This window comes from Nycticebus coucang, chromosome 8 (genome assembly GCF_027406575.1).
Source record: "Nycticebus coucang isolate mNycCou1 chromosome 8, mNycCou1.pri, whole genome shotgun sequence".
Taxonomy (NCBI): domain Eukaryota; kingdom Metazoa; phylum Chordata; class Mammalia; order Primates; family Lorisidae; genus Nycticebus; species Nycticebus coucang.
In genome coordinates this window covers 52,497,397-52,525,280 of record NC_069787.1, presented here as the reverse complement: position 1 = coordinate 52,525,280, position 27,884 = coordinate 52,497,397, and the positions used below count along the sequence as shown (strand labels likewise).

At 40.1% G+C, this 27,884-nt stretch overlaps 1 protein-coding gene across 5 annotated transcripts in view; it reads right to left on the bottom strand.

Moving 5' to 3' along the window:
• Positions 1-27,884, bottom strand: part of ARHGEF3 (Rho guanine nucleotide exchange factor 3) — a 323,685-nt gene that overhangs the window by 5,279 nt on the left and 290,522 nt on the right. For all 5 annotated transcript variants that reach the window (XM_053598926.1, XM_053598925.1, XM_053598927.1 and 2 more), the window contains 6 exons: positions 20,514-20,684; positions 19,099-19,161; positions 15,920-16,016; positions 15,674-15,750; positions 8,032-8,289; positions 2,763-2,933 (listed from right to left, as the gene is read on the bottom strand). In XM_053598926.1, coding sequence (XP_053454901.1) covers positions 2,763-2,933; positions 8,032-8,289; positions 15,674-15,750; positions 15,920-16,016; positions 19,099-19,161; positions 20,514-20,684 — 837 coding nt within the window. The remainder of the gene's footprint in view (positions 1-2,762; positions 2,934-8,031; positions 8,290-15,673; positions 15,751-15,919; positions 16,017-19,098; positions 19,162-20,513; positions 20,685-27,884) is intronic.

Genomic DNA, 27,884 nt, shown 5'->3' with positions numbered 1-27,884 from the left:
CAACCACAAAGCTGATTATCAGCTTCATTCAGGGACTCCAACAGAGAACACTGCTCAATTGCATAGTTCAATTCCATGCTTCCATAACCACAAAGAAAGATGAGCAAAATTTTCCTTCTCGGGTAAGCTTATCAGAACCTCGGTTCTCTGAAGAGTTTCTGCTTAAAACATTGACAACTGATGTGTGTGTTGTAGGCAAAAAGAAAATGCAGCTTGTCTCAAACTGCATCACGAAAGCAAGTCTACTTGGTAGACTTGGGGTAAATTTCGTCCATTTAATGCTAATTCCTCTCACAGTTTGGAAATGCAGAAGGAAGTGAAAATATTCACAACTTTGCAGCTAAGTTCTGGTTTTCTGGTGGAAACATTTAGGAATGTCAACTCAGGCAGCGCCTGTGGGGCACCGGCCCATATACTGGAGGGTGGTGAGTTCAAGCCCAGCCCCAGCCAAAATTGCAAAAAGAAAAAAAAGGAATGTCAACTCAGGGGCCTCAAAGGGGAGACCAGAATGGGAGAGTAGAAACTCAGATTAGAATCTTGATTTAGGGTAGAGGAAGCACATTCAGCACTATCATATGATGATCTCCTCCCCTATCCCACCACATAGGTGTATACACACACACACACAAAACTGTAGAAATAAAAACTTAACCAAATCTTGGCGGGTGGGAATAAAATATATATACATTTTAAAAGATTGAAAAACAGAATAAAGCACAAAGCAACCAAGTTAAGGCTTTTTAAGGGTGGGGCAGTAGAAAGAATGTTTTAAGAACTTCCTTTAGGCCTAAGCAAGAGTGAGACTCTGTCTGTACTAAAAAAAAAAAAAAAAAAATAGAAAAACTAGCCAGGCATTGTTGTGGGCGCCTGTAGTCCCAGCTACCCGGGAGGCTGAGGCAAGAGGATTGCTTGAGTACAAGAGTTTGAGGTTGCTGTGAGCTATGACAGTACAGCACTCTATCCAGGGTGACTCTATCTCAAAAAAAAAACAAACCCCAAAACCCAAAAAACAAAAAATAATTTTCTTTCAGGGCTGGGTGGTGGCAGGGAAGGCTAGGTCTTGTTTTATGTACAGTATTTATAATAATCAGGGATTTTTTTTTTTTTTCACGTTGTTTCCATTTCAATCAATCTCCTAGACAAGGTAGGCAATTGAATTCAGATCGTCTGGGCAACCTGAAGAAAAAACAAGCCCTCATTTAGGAATGTTTGCTGAGTCTCTCATGTCTCGGCTCCTATTTGCTGTCAAACTACTGTGCTTTTTTTTTTTTTTCTGATATAGGACTTTGTTCACAATGACCTTGGCAAGTCTACTGGGGGAAAAACAAGAAACCTCCAACTAACTACTATCTTTATTTTCAAAAATCTTTCTGTAATCTGAACTAGAGTTCATTTTTAATGCCCTGGACAGAGAGTCCTCAGCCCTTGACTGATGTACAGAAAGACAAGAGGCTCCCACTCTATGAAGAAATGTATTTTCCTATCTCCCACAGGGCTTTCTAGAAAGAATGTTCCAAGAGCTGAGTGTCAGATACCAGAAGTCCACCAGTGCTTTCTGAAAGTCAGCACGAAGCAGAACACAACTTCCCAGCCATTAGTGACTCCCTAGTCAAAGAGACACACATCTCCCAGCCTTGATAGGTCTCATTATTCCACTTGGCTACCAGCTTCTTGGACCCACAGAAGCCCTGACAATGGGCTGCCCACTAATTTCAAGTAACATTTCCAAGCCCAGGTCAAAAGGCATCCGCTGAATTATCAAAGCTTTAGTAGGAAATCTTTAATATAGTTTCGGCTTTCATCTAAGGATTGACTAGATACTGAAGATGAAATACAATCAGAATGGAGATTCTCTCTTCCAATCTCAACACAGAAATTGAAATACACCCATATATTAATTTCTACTGGCTATACATACAAATAGCCTGGTGAGTTGAATGAATTTTGAACTTTCATATAATTCAAAATCATCTATACTTTAAATAAGCACTCATTCACTGGGAGTCCAGTAAGTACCGGGTCCCCCTAATAGGTTTTGGGGATTGACAAACCATAGTCACTACCCTAAAAGAACATGGTATACTGGAAGAAACTGACAGACAGATGGAGAATTGTAACCCACTGTAGTAAGTGCTCCAGGGGATATTTGCATAGTTGCTTCAATAGCAGAAGAGGAACAATTTTAATATCTGCTCAGGAATAAAAGTCAGGAAATGGGAGTATCTACAGATCCGAGCTACATATGCAGTAAATGGAAGGTAGTTTATTTGTTTAAAAAAACAAAGGTAAACATTGGTCTCAACCTTCCAATCCGTGGATCAGTCCCAATCCTTGAGAAAGTAGAGTTTGTCATAAAGGTAAATATATTCAATTTAAGAGCTATCTGTTGTTCTCAGATTAAATCCTTTTAACATGCTGTTAAAATCATCCTTTATTTTCTGAAATCAAAGTAGGAAACATTAACTGTGTTTGTTTTTAAAGGTTGTGATCAAACAAACAAACAAACAAACAAAAAAGCTGGCAACCCTATGTTGGTTTCTGAAATTCTTTCTGAATATGTTACTGGTCCATGACATTAAAAAATGTTTTAAAGTATGTATGATGAATGAATATATATATTATTGACAACACCGTAAAAGCGATTTTTGTTTAAAAGAGTACTACTGTAGACAGGGGAGGAATAGTAAGACAAGGCTCAATGTTAAATGGATTGGAGGTAGGGGAGGCCCCAGTGAGACTGCTCAAGGACAGTAACCACTTACCACACCCCGGTTGTTCTTCAGTTCACCATGACAACACAAGACTCGTGAGTCGTCAATCAGGGAGTCTTTCTGGCTTTCTTCCAAGTAAAGAAGACGCTCTTTATAATAGCGGCATTCAGATTCCCCAGTCTTGGTGTTGATTTCTGCCACGATTCCCTGAATGATGTTTATCTGTGGGAAGAAAGAGAAAATAAGTATAGGGGAAAGTCAGCAAACCATCCACACCAACAAGTCTTAGGGGCTCAGTCTAGAAGGTCACCAAGACACACTTGGATTTAATTCAGAGATTGTTATCTAAGTTGCTGCTTTGGGAAAAGGAAAAAAAATAAATGCCTTTAGTATAACTGTACCTATCTGTACACACCCACATATGTACACATACATATATTTCTTTGTACATATATACACATCTATTTATATTATATGCAAAACTAATGTTGATACATAATTTTATCTGAAAGGAAGAGATACAGGGCATAGTCTTTGTCATGCACAACTCAACTACTGAACCTCATGCTTCACATTTCTTAAATCATGCTCACGATGTTGAAAATGTAGGCATATAAAAAATTTGGCCAAAAAGAGAAAACAAAACAGACTGTAAAAGTCCAAAAAAGAGATCAGTTTTGGGGAGTTGAAAGCTAATTTCAAGGTCTCTCTACACGTACTCAATTTAGATTACAAACAATATTTGCAAATCAGGTGTGAACAAATGGTTTGCTTATCTTTTTTTTGTGTGTGTGGTCTTTTTATTTATTTATTTATTTATTTATTTATTATTTATTTTAGAGACAGAGTCTCACTTTATTGCCCTTGGTAGAGTGCCATGGCATCACAACTCACAGCAACCTCCAACTCCAGGGCTTAGGCGATTCTCTTGCCTCAGCCTCCCGAGTAGCTGGGACTACAGGCACCTGCCACAATGCCCAGCTTGCTTACCTTTTTAGTGACAAAACACAAACCCCATCTGTTTCATAAGGAACAGAGAAAAAAGAATGGAAAGTAAAGACATTAGGAGCACTGATGGGGGCAGTTGGTACGTATTCACTCATGCCCATGTATATGGCACATGTTAAGTTAGGGGCAGAAGATTCCAAAGCGAAGGAGGATGTAATGTAGTGACTACAAAAAATAACAAGAGTACTGCATGGAGACATGATCACTGGGTATTTATTCTGATGTGCTGTTATTCTATCACATAGATAATACATTTAGATGCTAGAAAATAGTTGAAAATGAAGGAATGAGAAATTAGCAAAACTCAATGACACCAATCAAAGGCAAAATGATGACTCCCTCAGCAGGATCCTCTGTCTTGCAACCATCCCATCTTTCTTGTAGTGGTAACTGAAAAGAACTTAACAGGTAGAAAATGTTGGTAAGATCTCTTCTTGGTCACATTTACTTAATTGAAAAAAACTGATCTCTGTGCAAAGCAAGGTTCTAAAAGAGGCTTTTACTCAGTCAAAAGCTACTACCCTGTTTCCCCGAAAATAAGACAGTGTCTTATTTTAAGGTATGCTCCCAAAGATGCGCTAGGTCTTATTTTCAGGGGACATCTTATCATCCCTGTAAGTAGGTCTTATTTTCGGAGGATGTCTTATTTTTGGGGAAACAGGGTATATCTTTTAATGGCTTAAAGTGGAAATACTTCTCTCCAGGATTAAGTGATTATTTTTCATATGCTAGTAAAATATTACCATCTGTCCAAAGCAACTGGGTAAAAACTATTACCTAATTATAACTTTTGGACTTCACACAAGTTTGACAGAAAATCTTACAACTCTGAGGGGAAGTCTGGTGACTGTACTCTGAGAATGGATACATAACCTGTATATTATTGTAGCTATCAAGAGTTTCAAAAATCATTTAGTCATTCTTTGCTCTATTTTCCAAATTTTGGTTGGTAGCATTACTTTGATGGGAAAAAAAAACACATTGTTTTTAAAAAATAGTCTCTTTAGTGTATAAAAGAAGCTTTTAACTTTTGCTGTCAACCTTACATTAAATATAAGTCATGTGAAATTAATCTAGGTTTTATTAATACAAAACAAATAATAAGTAGCAGAATATTTCAGTATACTTTCTAGTTGTTTCTCTTTTCTCCTCTGGGTTTTCAAAGGTGACTGGTTAATCACTGTTACTTTATAAACAAAAAACAATTTCATAAAATATGCAAAAGTCATGACTCATCCTTCAAATTAACTTAACCAATGTTTGGTGTTAGACTAGGTGAGAGAGGGTCCCTGTCCTGCAGAAGCTTAAAATCTATGGGAGGTATCTGAGCAGTTCTCTCTACTTTATTCTTCTACGTATCTACATTTTTAACCTGTAGTGGAATTCAAACTTTTTCCTTGTTTAGCATTAACTGATACTAAGTATACCACTCTGTGTACCTGGACAGCTGGAATTAATACACTCCAGTCAATTTTCCGAATTTCCTGCAAGTACCCAGGAAACCAGAAAGCAGATGCATTACATGAATAAAGATGTGTTCACTTCCTGATTTAACTCGGAGCTGAACAGCTGGCGGATCACATGAGATAATAAACTCAAATGCCACCATGATTTCTTAGGCAGCGATGACTACTTTCAAATACTGCTTCTGTCTCTGGGATTTGAAAAAATAGAGACAAGGCCATGGAAACAATCAGAGTCATCATTCCATAGTCTATACGCAGGGCTGTCCGGAAAGTACCCAGCCATGCTCATAGTACATGGCTGGATACTTTCTGGCCAGCTCTCACATACATTTATGAAGAGTAATTTTGGGTCTGTTTTCATTTATTACAAATAGTATTTTATATTTATCTCTACCTGAATATCATAAGGGTCTTACCTCTCTGCCTTCGTCTTTGAGAGATTATTCTGCAGGTTTTCAGGGAGATACAAAGTTACATACAGAAGGCTGCCAATAGCAGTCACTGTAGTTGTGCATTTAAATTAAATTTACTGCTGCATCTCTCACTGGGGTTCAAACTGAGGAAGGGCCCAGAAAGGGAGATGATGAGAGATACTGGTCACAGCATAGGCATTAAGCCTTTACATGCTGGGCTCATTATTCTCAAAGTGGAATCTGAAAGCCCTGTCCGTCTGACCTCTTGCAACACACTGTCATCTAGTAATTGGCTCCTGACACGAACCAAGAATAGCAGTTCTTAACAGCAGGACTCTTCTTCCCATTGATTTCAGTAAATTTTTTTTTAAGGAGCTGGAGGACAGTGGTGGACAGGGGAAAGAATCAGTCTGCAGGATTATTTTCTGGCTGAAACATTCCTTAGAATATAAAATACTAAGCAACCAGTTCTCTGGAATATCTGAACACCCCAAGTTCTATTCTAACAAGTTCTCTTTTGAGGGAAATTTCTATCTACCTACAAAACACTTGTTAAGAAATCCTGATAAAGATGTAATTTAGACACTGCATTAAAAACAGGACCTCTTTTTAGATTTAACTACAGGACTGAATGTAATCAATTCCTTGGCGCAGAAGCAATTTACTTAGCATCTCTGATTTTTTCCTTTTCATAGATGGGAGATTTATTCAGGGAATATATAAGTGAAGCCACATTGGTACTGTAGGTTTTATGTTTTTCAGACATTCACAATGCACTCAAAACATTCAAAATGTTTTTCAGACATTTTGTGGTCCAGTAGAGGGGTAAATAATTGTGCTCATCTGGAGTAATACTATGAGGATTTTGAAAAGAAGGGGAAAAAAATTCTGTGCTAATACTGTGTAAACGGGCACTTAAAAGACTTGCTTTGCAGACATTTTCAAATGCAGGTATACCATGCTTCATGCCCAGATCTGCACATTCAACTTTCACACGCCAGGGAAACTGGTTACTGGCATATCCTTTTATATTGCAAACAATCATATTCTTATCTATCTGTTTTAAAATTCAGACTTAAGCACAGTGGGTGTTTTTTAAAACAGAACAATATTCTTTCATGCTGCATATTAAAAAGTAAGAATCTTTACAGTAAAACTCAGAACATGCCCCTGTGCTTCAAAAAAGGAATTATTTAGAGTAGCTTGAGCTCCCTGTTGTTTTCATTCCTGCAGACCACACACTTGCCAGGATGAAATATGGAGAGAAGGAAACTCTATCACACTCTTCCCAGTAATAAAAACAGACATGATGAAGTGAGTTGGGCCTCATCTTCAGTGCCCGAATCCCCCGTCTGTGCTGGACTGAGGCCTTGTCTCTCTGTGTGGGGCCTGGCAGATACACCGCACACCTCGTGAATCAAGAGCGAGCCTTTCCTCATTATTCTTTTTCCTACATGGAGACACAGCCCAGCCCTGCACCAGTGAGGCCTTTCTACTGGGGTTCAGGATTCTACTAAGGTCTGAGGACCAGGCAGGTCTCTGCAATTCTAAAGGCAACAGGGGCCCAAAGGAGCACCCAGGCTTTCTGCATCAAGGTATAGAATCATAAGAAAGTAGAAAAGCACAGGATTTGGAATCTACACTGACAGAATTTAAACATCAACTCCATCACTTGCTGGCTCACGGCCTGGGCAAGCTACTTAACTCCTCCAAGCTCATCTGGAAAATGGTCCTAATAAAAACAGCTATCTCAGTGGTTATTGTGAGGGTTAAATCAGACACATACCCTGTGAGGTTATCACATAAGTTGATTTACTAGGTACTTATAATAAATGTCAGCAATTACTATTACTATTGTTGTTACTATTACTAATTATTAATTCCCTCTCTGGGAGGAGATAGGCAGTTTGCTTAAGGAAGTTCAAGGCTTCTGATTATCAAATTACCTATGTGTGTCCTCCTTCTGTTACTGTCTTAGATCAAATCAGGAAAGGAGCCCTCTGAATTGGTCTGTTATCCTCTGTCCCCACTGTCACCTCCTCAGCCAGATTTTCACAACTTCACACTCGGACCACTGCAGTGTCCTCTCGACTTGTTTCCCTGTCACTAGTCTCTTCCCTCTTGGTCCCCTGTTCTAAAGAGAGTAACATGCCCAAGTTCACACAGTTTGTGATGGAGCTGAGATTTGAATCCTGAACCCCAGGTACATTCAATGTGTTTCATATAAGCACTGTATTTTAAAGGTTAGGAAACCGAGGCAGAGAGAAGAGAGGTGAACTGTAAAATCAAAACATGGTTGATGGTGCCAGGCCTGGAACCCAAAATTCCTGAGCCCCAAGTCACCAGGCATCCTTTCATTCACCTATTGACCCAACCCACTAGTCGTTATGTGGGAAATAACAAGGGAAGACGGAAAAAAACAGACAGACTCACAGCTTCTTCCAAGTGCTGCTGATCTGGATTATCATTTGGCGTGTGCCTCAGGATTTCTCGAAGAAGCAGAGGATATTTCACCAGACGGCTTCTTGGAATATCAAGGAAATTCCAGAGATCTAGTTTGCGGCTAAAGGGAGATTCTAAACATCGCTGCAAGAAATCCTGGACTCGGTGATCTTGTTTTTTGTGGTCCAGTAGAGCTTTGGCAGCTACTTGATTGCTGCAGTAGCTGTCATAGGAGCTGAGACAGGGCAGCTAAGAAGGAAAGAGAGAAAATTGGGCTGTCAAAATAATTAAGCTCTGAAGTTACAAGTGGCATCACTCACTGGGACAGAAGAAACACATAACTGGTCTCCAGTCCTGGCTGACATTCTATTTTTCAAAAAACACACTCTCTAGTCGGGCATTGTGGTGGGTACCTGTAGTCCCAGCTACCTGGGAGGCTGAGGCAAGAGAATCGCTTAAGCCCAACAGTCGAGGTTGCTGTGATGTCACAGCACTCTACCCAGGGCAACATAGTGAGACTCTGTATCAAAAACAAACAAACAAACAAACAAAAAAACCCACACTCTCTAGAAAAATAATTGCTTTAGATTAAGTTATTGGATTTTTAAAAATGTAAACATGGCTCAGTGCCTGTAGCTCAAGCGGCTAAGGCGCCAGCCACATACACCTGAGCTGGCGGGTTCGAATCCAGCCAGGGCCTGCCAAACAACAATGACAACTACAACCAAAGGCGGTGCCTGTGGCTCAGTGGGCAGGGTGCCGGCCCCATATACCGAGAGTGGCAGGTTCAAACCTGGCCCCGGCCAAACTGCAACAAAAAAATAGCTGGACGTTGTGGTGGGTGCCTGTAGTCCCAGCTACTCGGGAGGCTGAGGCAAGAGAATCGCCTAAGCCCTGGGCGATAGGAGGTTGCTGTGAGCTTTGTGATGTCAAGGCACTCTACCGAAGGCGATAAAGTGAGCTACTTGGGAGGCTGAGGGAAGAGAATCACTTAAGCCCAGGAGTTGGAAGTTGCTGTGAGCTGTGATGCCACTCTACCCAGGGCAACAGCTTGAGGCTCTGTCTCAAAAATGTAAACTTTTTTTTTTTTTTTTAAGAGACAGGTCTTGCTATGTTGCCCAGGCTGGTCTTGAACTCCTGGCCTCAAGTGATCATCCCTCCTTACCTTCCTGAGTCATTACAATTACAGGTATGAGCCACTATACTTGTTTTTTAAATTAATGTTAAAAAATTATTTTTATTTTATTCCCAACATTCCTGTATCCGCATGGCTGGAGGAAATTAGCAGCATCTTCAAAATGACAGGCAATACAGTTTTCCTGGGCTCTGGCTTGCTTTCACAGAGTAATTTTATTATGATTTTTTTTCTTTTTGAGATAAAGTCTCACTCTATAGCCTTGAGTAGAGTGCCGTGGCATCATAGTTCACAGTAACATCAAACTCTTGGACTCCAGCAAGTCTCTTGCCTCAGCCTCCCAAGTAGCTCAGACTACATGCACCCACCATTCTATTTTTAGTAGAGATGGGGTCTCCCAATTGCTCAGGCTGATCTCAAACTCCTGAGCTCAAGCAGTCTACCTACCTCAGTTTCCCAGAGTGCTAGGATTGTAAGTGTGAGCCACCATGCCCAGCTCATGAAGTAATTTTCTTAGTTGTATATTTCCTTTCTTGATTGTTAAGACCCGATTGTTATTTTTTTGTACTGCATATGCATATAGATCAAAATTTTTCTGATCTTCCAATAATATCCAATAAGGTGAAAGCCTATCTTATTTTTAAAAATAGGATCTGTTTTCAAACTATGAATAAGAACCTAGAAGACTTTAAGTTCCACACAAAAGACGTGAGGGTCAGACTCCACAGTCCTGTCCTTGGGTACAAGGACCTCTACTTTAGTTTAAGATTATCTGATTCCAAAGTGGCCCAATTATTAATTCTACATATAAAGGGCCTCAATAAGTTAAAGCAAAAATATGATTAGTAAACACAATCAGATTCAGGAAACATTTATAAAAGTTTTTAAATTAGTTCTGATAGGCCAGAAACAATTTTTGGCTATAACTAAGGGTTAACATCACAATACCATACAAGAAACAATTCAAGCTCAAAGACTTTGGAACATTTCAACCCCACTGCCTTCATTCCAGCAAAATGTTCATTTCCCTGACATCTCCCATCAGTCACTTTGTATGCACACCATGTCGGAGAGTCAACGGTAAACGCTTCTCATCTCCTTTTTCTACTTCTCTCTCTTAAACAGCACCCTACGGCTACCAGCCTCCAGAAAGTTAGCAGAGGCAATAAAACACAGCCAATGGCTTAGGCTGACTTTGTTTCTCTGCCTTGGACTAGAAAGCGGCATTCTCTTTGACACTTCATAGGGATTTGGTGTGAGACCCTGGCAAGATCCTCAGTACTTTCCATGGGACCTACTACACAGCAGACACTCTAAGATTTTGTTCTGAATGAACAAACCAATAAATATTTAAGGGATTATAAGATTAAGTACTATTTCATGTTGGATTAAAAATAAAGTGTGAAACTTGGTAAATGTAGAATGTAAATGTTTTGGCACAGTAACTGAGATAACGCCGGAAAGGCTATGTTAACCATTGTGATAAAAATGTGTCAAATGGTCTATGAAGCGAGTGTATGATGCCCCATGATCATATCAATGTATACAGTTATGATTTAATAAAAAAAAATAATAAAATAAAAAAACAAAAAAAAAATAAAGTGTGGCAGCATCTGGAGGTTTAACTATTCTGCTGCTGCATTTACACCTCTTAATGAAATTATTTTTTCAGTGACTGAAACCACAAAAAAATACCAGTGACGTAATATTTTAAAAGTTCACTGTTGAGCTTAACAGTCCATAGATATGTCTACCACCTTCCTTACATGTTATTTAAAAACCCCTCTACTTATGTTAAAAAGAGCTGCAGAATTTTTCTCCTCAACTTTATAGTTGAAAGTAATGATAATGGGTACTTACACACACACACACACACACACACTCCATATCTGGTGCTGCAGCTTGTAATTTAGATTTTCAGAGTTAATTTTAAAAGGCCTCAGGCCTGCTTAATTTCATTTCTACTTCCTCACCTTTTAAAAAGATCTGGAAATGCCCAGTATTTTCATTATGGAGAAACAAATCAGCAGTAACCATCAGATGTAACTAGTGAGGAACCTGCCCACATTGTTCTTCATTGTCCAATGGGCTATTACTCTCTCTGATCCTGCCGCCCTGCTACCATGGTAACCAAATCAGGCTCTGGTCCTGTGTTCACACCTGACAGGGTGCTCATTTCCTGGGCATGACCTGAAAGGCTATCTGGTTCCAGACATCAGCTACAAAACACCACTGTATCGTAAAGTGATCTTTAATTATCAGAGGATGAAGAGTGTAAGCATCTTGGCTCCCAAATACATACATACTCACTTATTTAGAATATGAGAGTTGGAAATGCAGTGGTTAAGAGGACAGATTCTGAAATCAGGGAGAATCAGGCTCAAAGTGTAAACAGGCCAGCTGTTAGTGACTTCTGAGCCCACTTATAAAACACACATACTAATGTCTTCCTCTCTTTTAATGAGCTAAAGCATGTTAAAATGTGTAGCATGAAGCCTGGCTTCTGGTTGAGAATCAGTAAGTGCTAGTAATTATTATCTGTCCCTAGAATATTTTTGTTGAAGAATCTGTGGTTTACAGAAGCCACGCTACTTGCACAACTGGAGACAAAACCAGAGTCTCAAGCTTGTTCTTGCCTCTCTCCTGACCCTAAAGCTCTGAACTACTTGCTATCTCTTTAAATAGACTATCAATAATTTAGAAGGGAAACTTTTTCACTTTTTAAAATAATTCTTCCTATCTTCCAAATATTGTGAAAAGTGATAGAACAAATCAATTTCTTTGGCTTCCATATACCCTGCCTCCCTCTAAGGAATTAAAATTTAATTATAACCCAAATTAATGTGAGAACTTGCTGTCTTAGAGAGCTTATAAATTATTTTATTACTGAAAAAAAAAAAAAACAACGTTAGCATGAAGATAAATCACTTGGGAAGGTGTTTCTTTATGACAGTGAAGGCTTACTCAAACAAGTTGACCCATTAGGGAGTGGGAGGATCCTGATCCCCAGTAACCAGGGTGGTTTCCTGAAAAAAAGCAACCACTCTCTTTAAGGTCTTCAAAGTAAAAGTAATTGATTCATTCTAAGGTCAAAATGACTGGACAAGGCTGTCTCACTTGGAAGGCTTACTTGTTGAAAGGGTTTTTTTCTCCCATTTTTTTCTTTTGTGGGGGAGGGATAAAATCAATTTTTCATGGCTTGAATGGGCTCTGACTTTTCTCATTCAAAGTTCACTAAGATGTGTATTTTTCTCTGTTAAAAAGAACAGAACTCAAACAGATGTACCCCTTGGTTTACAGTTCCCACTTGCATGTACACATCTGCAGTTAAAAGAGGAAAAACATTTAACAGCTCATCGGACCTGATAAATAAGAGCTGTTTTTCATAGGGTCTGCTAACAATGGGCCATTGTTTAATTTTAGGCTGCTCTTTAAGCTGCAAGTCCCCATTTAATGCCTGAAGAGTCCAGACAGCAATGGACCAGCATAGTCATGCTTCCTTTGGGTATGTACAAAAAAGGACTGTAAAAGCTGTTCTCAGATCAAATCAATTTTTTAATAAAATGAGCAAACATTTCAGAAAAAAAGCTAACAATAGGCAAATTCCTACAATATTAATTCTGGCACAACTTAACAATTTATATGTGATGTTTAAGGAAACCATGTAGTTCTACATTGCTGTCTTGTCAAAAACAGAGGAGTTATCCTTCTAATTCTTGAGTGTTGTATCACTGCCTCCTTTACCTCTGTCAAAGCAGGCCATAGACTCAGGAAGTTTAAGAAATACTGGAGGGAAAGAAGAAAATTGCCACCATATCACAAAACAAACAGGACCTGAACAAGCTAAGAAGCTGTGCACAGCTAAGGACACAACAATTAAAGCAAATAGACAACCTTCAGAATGGGAGGAGATACTCACATGTTACAAATCTGACACAAGGCTAATAACCAGAATCTATAAGAAAACTCAAACTAATCAACAAGAAAAGAGCAAACAATCTCATTTATCACTGGGCAAGAGACATGAACAGAACCTTCTCCCAAGAATACAGACAAATGGCCAACAAATACATGCAAAAATGCTCATCATCCCTAATCATTAGAAAAATGCAAATCAAAATCATCTTGAGCTATCACCTAACCCCAGTGATAATAGCACACGTCACAAAGTCCCAAAGCTGTAGACGCCATCCTGGATGGGGAAAGAAGGGAACACTTAGACACTACTGGTGGGATTGCAAACTAATATAGCCTTTTTGGAAAGAAGTATGGAGAATCCTCAAAAAGCTACAAGTAGACCATCCATTTGATCCTACAATCCCATTACTAGGTATCAACCAAGAAAAAACACCTTTTTACCATAAGCACATTTGCGCTAGAATGTTTATTGCAGCTCAGCTGACAATCATCACGGAAACAACCCAAGTGCTCATCAACCCATGAATGGATTAATAAACTGTGGTATATGCATACCATAGAATATTATTCAGCCATAAAGAACAACGGAGACTTTACATCTTTTGTATTTACCTGGACAAATTTGGAAAATATCCTCCTAAGTATCCCAAGAATGGAAAAGCAAGCACCTAACATACTCAATAGTAATATAAAACCAGTAGATGAATAAGTACATGCCCAAATGAGAGAAAAACACAAATAAATTGAAGAAGTGGGGAAGGGCCAGGAGGAAGGGAGTTCAGTAAGCTCTCACCTAATGGGTACAATGTACGGGTATATGGCACACCTGCTGGGTGAAGGACTCAACTACAACTTGAACTTTACCTAACAAATGCAAACAGTGTAACATAATCACACGTATCTATATATTAATCTCAAACTTAATAAAAACAGAAATACTGAGGCAGATCCTCTTGTCATTATACTTTCCCTGGCTCAAGTTGGCTGGCTCTCTTTAGAGAAATTTCTTTGTGGGCCAATGAAGTTAAAACACCTACCATGACTCATAATAAAATGAAATTCAAAAATATAAGATAAATGATTTCTCTTGAAATATTAAGGCACATTTTCTAAATTATTCATTTTAGAACATTACTTGCCTTTTAGAAACCCTTGGGATAGTTCAGCCTCGGTACTAAAACTGACTCCTGAACTAAAACTGTCTAAGTCATGAAACCTTCAAAGTTTCTTGACCAAAGCAGTCATTGAGAAGCATAAGAGGCCAAAGTCAAAACTTTCTGCATATCCACAGATCACCAGGCTATGAGAACTGGAAGGTTTCAGGAAGGTTAAAATACAAGTATAACTGGATAAAAACTTTTACAGCACCCTTGAAAGAGTGAAATAATCTCTAATACTAGTTGCTATGGCACTTCCTTTCTATTTTTCAAGAACAGTATGCCTATCAGAGGGAGGAGAGATCGAATCTTGCCTGTAAGAAGTCATCATAACATAACCTGCTTCATATCAAATGGTAAGTACCCAGAGCTGGGCCAGAACACTCAAGTACTCATAGAGGGTAACAGAAATGTATAGAATAGGGGGGAGTAGTGGGTACCGTGGCAAACAGAGACTGCATGCCTTACCCAAATAAAGTACAGTAAGCAAATAACAACATTATGCACCCAATAAAACACAAATTCAGCCCCAGGACTATAAATTTATAATCTATAATCTGAGGTCACATTTATTTTATTTAATTATGAAAAGGAATAAGTTACGTTGGGATGAAGGTCAACAGAGAACCAAGCTCTCCTATGAAGTTACTTAGGACCCTATATATGCTAAACATTAGCAACATTTACTTAACTTACTATATTCTTTATAAAACTATATTTTAGGGTTATTTATATCCCAAAAAGCTTTTTTGGTAGTGAATAGAAACATGTCTATATATATATATATATATGTAGAGAGAGAGAGAGAGTCTCACTTTGTTACCCTTGGTAGAGTGCCATGGCATCACAGCTCACAGCAACCTCAAACTCTTGGGCTTAAGTGATTCTCTTGCCTGAGTCTCCCAAGTAGCTGGGACTACAGGTGCCCGCCATGATGCACTTTTTTAGAGACGAAGTCTCACTCTGGCTCAGGCTGGTCTTGAACCTGCGAGCTCAGGCAATCCACCCACCTCAGCCTCCCAAAAGCTGGGATTTCAGGCATGAGCCACCACACTGGCATGTCAGTGGACTAGAAATGGTGATAATTATTAATATATTACTACCCAGCCTAAATCAAAGATTAAGAAGTTTTATTTTTATTTGATGTGAAACTAGTAATAGTTTCATGTGTACCTTTACTTATTTTATTGCAAAAAGTTCATGTTATTTTAAAATACAGTAAATTTATAATAAGAAAAAATTGTTTTCATGCTTTAAAAAGATGAAGACTAAAAATATTTATATTAATCCATTTTATTAGAAATTTGGATTTTATTTTTTTCTGATGTGAAACCAATATTTGCCAATAAAAGTCTTGCTGAAATGATACTCCACCTAAATTGCTGAAATTTATCTTCAACCAAGACCAGAAAACTTTTCTTACCCAGCCCACGAGGATGGGACCAACATGTTCAGTCGAGCCATCAGGCTTCCGAACATCTCGAAGCTGACTAAGGAGCTCTGGCAAAAAAACAAACAGAATGCTGATTTTGTTAGGCATACAAATATGAACAGGGCTGGAAGTAGGTTCTGGGTTATTCGCACTGAAGGTATTACATAATCATCGACTTGTTATAAGACAACTCATTTAAGGCTACAAGTCACAACTCATTCCAGGAACAAAGTATACCTTCATGCAGAGGAATTAGAGAGTCCAGTGTTCCAAAGATTTGATTCAACTCTTGTTCTGTCATTATGGAGAGCTTCAGCATGGGGTCATGATAGGCCTGCATGAGGAGGGCAAGAAATGGAAGCAAATATTTAAAATCAGAGGAAGTAAACTGTTCATACAGATGGTTCCTGAGAGGTTCCATCAGTAACAGAATGTTAGCTGTCTAATAACAGCTTCTCGCAGAATGCTACAGAAACAGCAGAGGTGTGGCTGGAGGGGAGGAGACTCCAGCACTGCCTTCGGCCTTTGTGTCTGTTGATAACCAAAGCAGGTTTTTCAAAAGCTTTTTTTTTTTTTTTTTTTGTAGAGACAGAGTCTCACTTTCTGGCCCTCGGTAGAGTGCCGTGGCCTCACACAACTCACAGCAACCTCCAACTCGTGGGCTTAAGCAATTCTCTTGCCTCAGCCTCCCGAGTAGCTGGGACTACAGGCGCCCGCCACAACGCCCGGCTATTTTTTGGTTGCAGTTTGGCCGGGGCCGGGTTTGAACCCGCCACCCTCGGTATATGGGGCCGGCGCCCTACTCACTGAGCCACAGGCGCCGCCCATTCAAAAGCTTTTTTATTCTAACATATCATACATCTAAGAAAGAGCACAAATCCTAGGTATAGAGTAGATCTGACTGTTAAAATGTTTTTAAAATTAACAAGATCCTGCATCTTCAAAAACTCCCCCATTATTCAAAATTAGCTATTGGCATATTCTTTCTCAATTATACACATTTAAAATAAAGAAAAGAAAAAGTGATTGGCATGTTTTACTACTGACTTGAAGCAAAACCTCTGCCAATCCTACTGTTCCTTGTTAAAGATAATTAAAAAACAAGAAAATACAGATATAGCAAGGCCCTGTAATAGAATATAAAGTCTTAGAGGGCACACAGTCCCTGTCTTCAAGAAATTTCATAAAGCTAATTGGGAAGATAAGAAAAATGCATGGGGCTTGGTGCCCATAGCTCAGTGGTTAGGGCACCAGCCACGTACACTGAGGCTGGCAGGTTCGAGAATGCCCCAGGCCTACTAAAACAATGATAACTGCAACAAAAAAATAGTTGGGCATTGTGGCGGGTACCTGTAGTCCCAGCTACTTGGGAGGCTGAGGCAAGAGAGTTACTTGAGCCCAAGAGTTTGAGGCTGCTGTGAGTAGTGACACCATGACACTCTACCTAGGGCAACATAGTAAAACTCTGTCTCAAAAAAAAAAAAAAAAAAAGGCGGTGCCTCTAGCTCAGTGGGTAGGGCACCGGCCACATACACAGAGGCTGCCCGGTTCAAATCCGGCCCAGGCCAGCTAAAGCAACAATGACAACTGCAACAAGAAAAATAGCCGGGAGTTGTGGCAGGCGCCTGTAGTCCCTTAGGAGTAGCTGTAGCTACTTAGGAGAAGGAGGCTGAGGGAAAAGAATTGCTTAAGCCCAAGAGTTTGAGGTTGCTGTGAACTGTGATGCCATAGCACTCTACTGAGGGAAACATAGGGAGACTCAGTCTCAAAAAAAAAAGAAAAGAAAAATGCACGGAAAACGAAATATATATTTAAAAAATAGTTCAAGATTAAAAACAGGATATATGTTGCATGATATCAATAAGTTATCAAACCATAACTGTGCTAGAGGGTTAGAGAATTAAAGCTGGAGTGGCCAGGGGAGGTTTTGAAGATGAGCTGCTTAGTGAAGAGGAGGAGGTAATAACTATTGTAGAGGAATAAATCAAGATTTTAGCTGGTTTCTGGAGGATGGGGGATATGGATGATTGAAAGGAAAGAGAAGGGTTTCCAGGAAGGTAGGACCACCATGTCACAGAAACATCTGAGGGTGTACGAGGTTTGGCAAATCTTGATTAGGAAGGAGGAACTGGACATATGACCAACATCACAACTCCCAGAGTTAAATAACTTCTTTGTCCTCTCTCATCTCCTCTTCCTCCACCCCTCCCTAAAACACAGTTTTTTGGCTGTGACCAAGTAAAGCTTAGAAGGCCATCTATCAGGAACACTAGAGGTGGGACTTCATATTAGCAGAAAGCTAGACTAAAGACCCTTAAAGGAAAGGAGACATCCTTTCAACTCTGTGATTCTTATTTATTTATTTAATTTATTTTTTGAGATAGAGTCTCGCTCTGTTGCTCAGGCTAGAGTGCAGTGGTGTGATAGCTCATTGCCGCCTCGAACTCCTGGTCTCAAGCAATCCTCCTGTCTCAGCCTCCCAGGAATCCAGAACTACAGGTGTGCAAATGTACTTGGCTAATTTTTAAAATTTTTTGTAGAGATAGGTGTCTTGCTATGTTGCCTGGGCTGATCTTGAACTCCTGGCCTCAAGTGATCCTCCTGCCTTAGTCCACCAAAGTTCTGTGATCACAGGTCACCTCTATGTGTCACCACCCTAGAGCCTGTGATTCTCTGAGGCCATCAATACTAGATGAAGGAGTTTGGATTTTACTCTCCGAGGCACTAGGGGGTGGGGTAGTCACTAGAATGGAAAGGTTTTTGAGAAAGGTTTGTTGTAGATTTTATCTTCTGATGCTCAGCACTGCCAAAAAACTCAAAACTATAAGTAAAAGCGTATGAGGCACCAAGGTTTGGGTTTCCTCCTCTCCACACACAATATTGACTAAAAACAAGTTTTTATATAAAAGAGCCTCACTTCATTACTTTATATACTCTCGACATTCGCTTGACTTTATTTCTAAGACACAGTTCAGAGTAATGAAAGCAAAACCTCTGCCAATCCTATCGCCTCTCATTAAAGATAATTAAACAATAAGAAATCACAGTTCTACTCAGGGCACTAGGTTTCAGACATCTACACGTTCTCTCCCATGCTCTGCACATGAAACCTCTAGGACACAGAAACAGACATAAAGCCAGGCCTCCATGGACACTTTCTGAATTGAACTGACATAGTCTTTGAGGTATATCAGAGACAGGCAGAGGTGAAACCTTAAAGGTACCAAGACAAGAGAGCTATTCTGTCTTTTTGTTTTGAGGCATTCCCCCCCCCCCCACTGCTTTGTTCTTCTCAATTTTTGATGACTTGTCTTAGTCCTAAAGAGGGTACCTATAAAGCACTATTCTAGAATTGTGAAATGACTCAAAGGAAAAAACCATGAGGTGATTCAAATGATTGCTGGATTTAAATTTACCTTTTTTGCTAATTTCAAGTCCTCTATTAAGTCTTCTTCTCCTTGAGAAAGCTCAAAGATTGCCTGCAAGGAAAGATAAAACATATTCTCTGAAATCTCCCTCATTTATAAGACCAACCAACTCAAAGCCCCAAATCTACATAACTAAGTACTACACTCAAAAAGTAAAATGAACCTGAAACAAGTGCATCTAGTGGCTAAAACCTGCAAAGAAAAGGTACCACAAAACTTCTGCATAATGTGCTTTTCTCTGTTTGTGAGACAAAGAGTTTCCACACGTTTCCAGTCCAAAAAGTCATCTTTCGTGTTACAGAACTTTGATGTAGCTGAACAAGAGGGAACTATTTTAGGTATAATAATTACAGTTTGAGCCATGGATTCAGCATTTTTGTTGCGAGTGGCAATCTTAAGAAGCGATTCAGGGTCTGTTCTCAGTAATGGATGTGGCAGTATTATTAACTGGGCCATCATACTTTGTCTTCCTTCTACTCAGCAGATGGTGAATCTCAGCAGAAAGCTTTATATCTATCACCCACTCCTCTGGGATTGTAGGAAGACTCCAGCGTTTTACCACTCTAAGTAAAATCTGGCAAGGTTAATTCATTCTCAATTACTTTTCAGGTACAATATATAAAATCATAGGAGCCAGCAGTTGTGGAAGAGTATGTAAATGGACTGTTTCTCATGTGGTTCCATTATTAAGCTATCATAATATGAAAAGCTATGACACGCAGAACATTCTTTCACTCTCACCTGAGAACCCAAGCTGTTGGCAAACAACGCATTACTAAAGGACTGCCAATTTGTGGTGAAAGTTCAGAGACTATGGCATTTCTTTCAGGTGACAGGGAAGAAGTGAACAGGATTCAGGGGTGCCCTCCACCCTGGGGTTGGATACTCCAAGGATCTCACCAGATGACTCACACATGAAGTCTTAGCACCACCTAGCACAAGCACTTCAACAGCCTTCCATAAAGGATAATGTTGTCACAGCCATGTGGGGGAATTGACACAGAAAACTTAGAGGGATTAAAATTAACAGCACTCCATAGAAAAGTTTTCCACAAAAACGGAACTGAAGTTATACAAAATGAATATTTAAAAATATTCTAGAAGTTGCTAACAAAATATGACTAAAATGATTATTTTTGTGAACTTCAGAATCCTCGACATTTGGTTTCGTCTATTTGGAAATTCAAATTTTCACATCGGTTTCTTTTTAAAGTGGGGCCACACCCACCCAGCTGGATGCTGCTTTCTCAGTTCCTTCTACAAGTTCAGACACCCCAGTTTGTTCTCCTACAAATGCAAAGAAGATTTGATTTGCAGACTGAGGCACAGACCCCAGCCTGACTCCCGCCTGCAGTGCACATTTGTTCCAGACACACAGTGGATCCCGCAGGTCTGGAGCCTACCTCCTGACGTTTGATTTCTTTAGCTGTAAGCATCTGATTGACGCACACGTCGAAGGTTTCACTCCACAGCTTGCTGTCTCTCCGCTTTGTGCTCGAGGGGGCAGCATTTCTGGACCAGGGTCGGGGGGCGAGGATATCAGGGCGGCTGTCGTTGCGGAAGCTAATGGAGCGCTAAACAATGAGAAAAACAACCATGACAAGGGGGCAGAGGCAGCACTGGGTGGATGCTTGAGTAGCTTCCTTTTGCTAATAGAACATAAATCATACAATCGCAGGAAAAAGAGGACACTGCCACAATGCCTTTGGAACAAGGCATTGTCTTGAGCCCATGTGCTAAAGAAAACTGGACAGTGGGCTACTTACACTCGTGTGCTGGAAGTATCTGTTCTGTGCCACCTGGATACTAAGCCTGGATAACGTGAGCACGTGTCAAGCCAAACTTGCCATGAAGGCAGGTCTTGGATAAATTCCCATCTTCAGAAGAACAAGGGATAAATAATAGTAGATGCTTTTATTTATTTTTTAAAAATAGGGAGCACTCCCACTCTCCTCCACCAAGAACAGAATCTCAAGGTCTTTGGGTATCTCATCTCACATAGTTTGGGTGGGCTCCCCCGGATTGAATCAATTGGAGTATTCCACCTGAAACTTGCTATGTGACTTTGTTCCTTTGGACTATGGGTTCAAGAGATATCCTAAGTAGGAGCTTCCTACAGCAACTCTCCCAGGTGACACAGAAGAATCTGCTAAAGGACATAATAAAGGGAAAAACAGAATGAAGGATGAAGACGGTAAAGGATGAGGGAGAAACGGAGCAAGCTTGACTAACACTATTTGAGCTTCTGGATCCCACTGTGTCTGGAGCTAGGGAGCCCCACCCTTGGGTGTTTCAGTTACATGGGCTCATGATACATTTCCCTTTCTGTTTACAATTATTTCAGCTGGGGTTCTGTCAACTTGGAAAGTCACATAGTATATGCCATCTTGACAGCATATGATACCTGTCCCTGGGGTATTTTCATATTTTCCAAAGAAGATCCAGTAGACTTTGGGGTGGTCTAACCACCCAAAGTCCACCCTTGTGACCGAAACATGCTACCACAGTGCTTTCTCATGACAAATACAAGTGATGAGGAAGAAAGCAAAGTGCATCACTTTTAGGCTTCTTCCTAGGCTAGATCATATTTATTGGACATTTTGTCAAAGCAATGAGGATTTGCTATGCTCAAAACTGCACTTTTATTTAACAAGTATTCCTTGCCATGGCTCCCAGTGTTAGTCAGTGTGATGTTCCGACTCCCCAGCTTCGCACAGAAGGCCTGATCACAGTCTACATCCTGCCACCCACCCACAAGCCCCCTGTTCTCCAGCCATAATAGCTGTCTGCCATTCCCTGAATTGTCATGATCTGCCATCCCTCTGTGCTTCCTTCAAGCAATGTTCTCTTCTTGGAATGTGTTTCATTTCATAGCTGGATAACTTTCATGCGGATATAACTCAAACAGCACCTCCCCTAGGAAGCCTTCACCAATGTTTTCCCATCCTCCCTAAAGAGCCATTTGGACACACCTCTGATACAGCAATGATCAAAAGTTACTATACTTACTGGTCACCTATTCTTAGCCAGAAACTTCCTGAGGGCAGGAACTGATTCTGCATGTGACATACGAGTTGTCATTACAAAGACATCTAAGGTAGCACCTAATTATTTTGAGATTCAACAATAAACTTCCAGAAAGGAAAGGAATTTTTAAAAAAAAATTATTCAAGGCTCAGTGCCCATGGCTCAGTGGTTAGGGCACCGGCCACATACACCAGGGCTGGCAGGTTTGAACCCGGCCCTGGCCTGCTAACCAACAATGACAACTACAACAAAAAAACAGCCTGGTGATGTGGCAGGCACCTGTAGCCCCAGCTACTTGGGAGGCTGAGACAAAAGAATGGCTTAACCCCAAGTTTGAGGTTGCTGTGAGCTGTGATGCCACAGCACTCTACCGAGGACTACATAGTGAGACTCTATCTCAAAAAAAAAGAAAAAAAGAAAAAGAAAACAAACTATTCAACATAAGATCATTGTTAAATAAGTTACAATTACCTGCTGGATGGAATATTACCTAGCCCATAAGATGATTCTAAAATAGTCCAACAGCTAAAAATCCTTTCTATGTAAGTTAAAATAAAATTAGGATTAAAAATATGTATATGAGTGCTTTATAGTTATGCAAAAAATGCATGTTAGCAAAGATCTAAAGGAACACCACTAAATTCTATTGTTTTTTCATATTTACATTATAGGTGATTTCTGTCCTACTTCACAAATTTTTTTGAATTAAGAAAAATGAATAAATGAAAAATGTTAAAAAACAACTTCCAAGGAGCTACATGGTATTGTGACAACCTTCTGGAAGCAGGAAGGTAGCTCTGTTTGCAAGTAGCAACACAAGCCCCTCAGGCTGGTACAGGCTCTGGTAAGTGAGCTCCTGGGCTCCTAATGAGCTCATGATTGCTGGGCCAGCCCTACCAAGAAAGTACTTGCATGTAATATACAGTTCACTAATGGTACCCCACAAATCCTTGTGATCTTTTAAAAACAGACCCTTATAAACAGTAACCAGTAACTAAATGCATACAGATCCCCAGCACTCAGAATTAATTAGCCACAAGCACTAAAAGGTCAAAACAAGCACAGTGAGTCATCAAGTAATTGGCTCACTCAGTTTGAGGTTCTGATGCCAGCCAGGATAGGAATTAAAAGAGTAGAAAGAAAAGGAAAACACACAAAAAAGAAAATTCAAAACAAAACAAAATTTCCACTTTCACTTCAGAGAATCAACTGGCCACTTTGTTACATTTTCAGTCCTTGACCAACTCCAAAGTCCTCCCACCAGTTTCAAGGTTATTAGCGTTAACTTTCAATTTTTTTTTTCAGATTAATAAGGGGCTATATACAAATAGGTTACATAGTTTGGTTTTGTAAAGTTAAAGTCCAGGTTGTAGCTGTGTTCTTCACCCAGGAAGTGTGCCCTACACCCATGTAATGTACCCACTGGGTGGGAGTTTACCCAGCCCTTCTCCCCTTGCTCTTTACTTGAGTTTGAGTTTTTCTCTTACCTGAGCATACAGTTGTTAACCTACTGGTTCTAATTATGTACTTAGTACGTGTGGTGCTTGTTTTTCCATTCTTGTAATACTGTGCTTAGGGGAATGTTAACCTTAAATTTTCATATATTACAAAAGTATAAAATTAAGTATAAATTCCCATCATTTTCCTAAGTCTACTTCCTGGCAGCAAATACTGTTAAGTTTGTTCTAAATCTTTCTAAACTTATTCTTTTTTTTTTTTTTTTTTGTGGTTTTTGGCCGGGGCTGGGTTTGAACCCGCCACCTCCAGCATATGGGACCGGCGCCCTACTCCTTGAGCCACAGGCGCCGCCTCTTTCTAAACTTATTCTATCCATTTATAACATTTATAGGAAAGAGAATGTTCTCTTTCTAGTTAATATCTTTTTTTATTTAAAAAATTTAATTTCTAATTATTATGGGTACATAATAGTATCTTTATAGGGGACATGTGATGTTTTGATACAGGCAGATAATGTGAATTAATCAAGTCGGGGTAATTGGGTTATCTATCACCCCAGGCATTTAACATTTTTTTTTTTGTTAGAACATTTCAATTCTACTCTTTCATTTTTATTTTAAATCATATGATAACTTATTCTTGATTATAGTCACTTTCCAACAATATCTTTTTATATTAGTGTACATAGGTCACTATGAAAGCTTTGAGATGGATTATTTCACTCCCAAGAAACACGGTCAATAGTGTCCTTTCTGATTCACTCATGCAAGTTTCAACTTGCTGGGCTTCAGTGTTGCTGGGAGGGCTTCATTAGTTTCTGTCTGTGTGGATTTCATATTTCTTGATTTTTGTGTATCTTAAAACTTACATAATGACCACATATAACACTTTTTTTTTTTTTTTTTTGGAGACAGAGTTTCACTTTGTCACCCTTGGTAGAGTGCTGTGGCATCATAGCTTACAACAACTTCAAACTCCTGGACTCAAGTGATCCTCCTGCCTCAGCTGCCCATTGGGACTACAAATGCCTCCCGCTACTGGCTATTTTTCTATTTTTAGTAGAGGTGGGGGCCTGCCCTTCCTCAGACTGGTCTCGAACTCCTGAGATCAAGCAATCCTCCCACCTTGGTCTCCCAGAATACTAGGATTATAGGCATGAGACACTGTGCTGGGCCTATGAGACTCAATCTTTAAAATGATTATTGATGTGAAATTCACATAATGTAAAATTAACATTTTAACAGTAACAATTCAGTGGCATTTAGTAAATTCATAAGGTTGTGTAACTACTACTCTATCTAGTTTCAAAAAACATTTCTATCACCCCAAAGGTCACCCTTTTTAATGGCGTCAGAGTTAGTAGTATATCCCATGGTCTGGATGAGCCATATTGATTTAATTAATATGCAGCTGATGGACATTAGAATAATATCCAGTGCTTAGCTACTATTACAAAAGTGTCTCAGTGAACATGCTTTATGAATTTGTGCTGATCTTTCTGTAAGGCAGATTCCTTATGTAGAATTCCTTGGTCTAAGAAGTACTAATATTTCAATATCTGGTATGTACTGCCAAATTGAACTTCAAACATGCTGTTCAACTTTATACCTGTATTCCTCAGATAGGTACATGATAGTGCACTTTATTTACACTCTCACCAGTAAGGTATTATTATTCATGTGCACCTTAATTTTAGGTTCATGTTTTGAACACGAGAAAGATTGAGTGTATCTTTATGTATTTATTGAACAATTTCCAGAAGGTTAAAGATTTTCTTCCGCTTCAGCGTGGGAAAAAAATTAGAATGGTAATCTTTACCAGGTGAGCTAAGAATTCCTTGTTTTGTGTTTTCTTAGTGATTGCTGGGCTTGGGATACTGTGGGAGAAATTGTGTCCTGTACACTTTAGCACTTCTGATTTATTCTCTCTGATCCTCACAACCACCCTGCAAGAATAAACTGCAAAATGAGTTTATTCCCATTTTGGTGATGAGGAAACTGAGGTTGAGGGAGGGCTAAGGCTGTTTTCTTGCCTGCACAGCAAAGAAAATCAGATGTTTGGTTCCAAAGCCTGAGCTCTTTCTACTAAGGGGTCAGCACCTGCTATTCACATGCAAGATATGCATTGTGGGGAGTTTTCTATGAGATGAGACCAGCTCCCACCTCCTAATAATTTAAATCTAGTTAAGGAAAGAGAAGGCATTTGCCTCAGTTTTTTTGAATAATGACTGATCTTCTCCCAATCAAATGTCAGACTTATGCCTTTAGTTAGGCTGGATTAAAACAAACATTTTGTCTTTCCTTACTACACTCCCTCCCAGGCAGGGAGGATGGTGAAAGGAAGAATACCAAAGGAGGAATAAAGAATACCAGACAGTCTGCAGCTGGCTGTCCCCAGGAAAAAGCAGCAGTTGCTGGACTGGGCTGGGGACAGTGCCTGGGTCACACCAGTGCTGGCCACACCCTATGAGCTACACCCCTACCAGTCATGAGCACCACTGGGCACAACTATGTGAGAGAACTGGAGTTGAGGGAGGAAAAACTGCCAGAAGAAAAGAAAATCTGAGGAAGAGGAAGCCTCTTGAGGACAGCAGCCATGTCCCTGTCACTGTCTATACCCCTCCCTGCTTTCTTTTTCTCTATTTTCACCATGTGCCATTTATAGGGTTGTTTCTTCATGTCTATTTCCTCCCGATAAAAGGTAAGCTCAGCTCCTTGAAGGCAGGGATATCTATCTGCTTTGGTCACTGATAGATTCATTAGCAACTGGCACATAGTAGGACCTCAACATCTTTTCCTTTATGAATAAATGTTATGCTTGCTGTGTTCTGGGAACTGTGGGGAGAGCTCTGGAGCCCTGCTATTCCAGACAGGTAAGAATTCTATTCTCATTATACAGATGAGAAAACTTGAGACTAAAAGAAGGTGATAGTTTGCTGAAGGTCACACAGTGCACCAGGTGATGGATCACTGGTGAACTGAGAACGGCAATCCAAGTCTGGTTTATTTCAGGCCACACTCGCCACCCCCCACCCTTTTTTTTTTTTTTTTGTAGAGACAGAGTTTTACTTTATTGCCCTCGGTAGAGTGCCGTGGCGTCACACAATTCACAGCAACCTCCAACTCCTGGGCTTAGGCGATTCTCCTGTCTCAGCCTCCCGAGTAGCTGGGACTACAGGCACCCGCCACAACGCCCGGCTATCGCCCCCCTTTTTTAACCACTATCCTACGCTACTTGCCCTGAGATAGGAAACATAGTCTGGTGGGGTGCATGTGCCCAAATAGATGACTTTCAGGCTACTTCTCAGTCTATGGCAGGGCTCCTCAACCTGTCCACCACTAACATTTTGTACTAGAAAATTCTTTATTGTGGGAGGCTGCCCTGTGCTTTTGCCAGTTCTGACAATCAAAACACCTCTAGACACGGCCAAATGTCCCTGGAGTGAGAAACACGGGTCCACGGTAACTAGGAGAGGCTCACGTCAAACTGAGAGACCTGGTCTTGGGAGGGGCCCCATTAGAACAGAAACGTGCACAGATAGCCCCGAATGTGGGGATTCTGAGAATGAAATAAAACAATGTTCCAGGATAAGCAGGAATTTCCATGAGGCAACCTGGCCTAGTAAATGCGTAAAAAAACTTAAAGCTCCCAATTGTTAGTAGGTAAAACAACAGTGGCCATAACAGACACAGACAATGCAGGTTTAGGAAATGGGTGCTCATGTTTATGCCTGAGCTGGGTATGGAGAAAAGAAAAGATGTTGCAGGTGCAAAGGGCCACATTAGCAGGGAAAGACTCCCCCCCCCACAATATGTCAGAGGAAATGTCAACCCAGTAGGCAGACATAGTGGGACAGACCTGATTTGTTAATGTTGCCTGTTCAGCAGGGTGCATCCTTGCTGTTTCCAAAAACAGGTCTCCACAGCCACAGATAACATGCTCTGATAAAGAGAGTTCAATCCAGGGAAATTCTCTCCACTCACCATCATAACTATATTGCTGATTTACAGCAGATTGTTTATTATCAAACGGATTAGAGGTTAGGGTGGGACTCTAACAGGAAAATATCTTCCCATGTTGCCACTGCAGTGGATTAAACCAAAACGTACAGTGATAATGGCTGGAATTGGAAAATGTTCTCAAATAGCTTTCTGGAGGAGTCTCCTATAAAGCGCGATTAGAGCAATTGACCTAAAGTGAGAAGTAACACTTTCCAGCTGTGCAGGCTTCATCACATTTGACCCTCACACTAATCCCAGGAGAAGCACAGGATGAGTTCTTGAATTTTT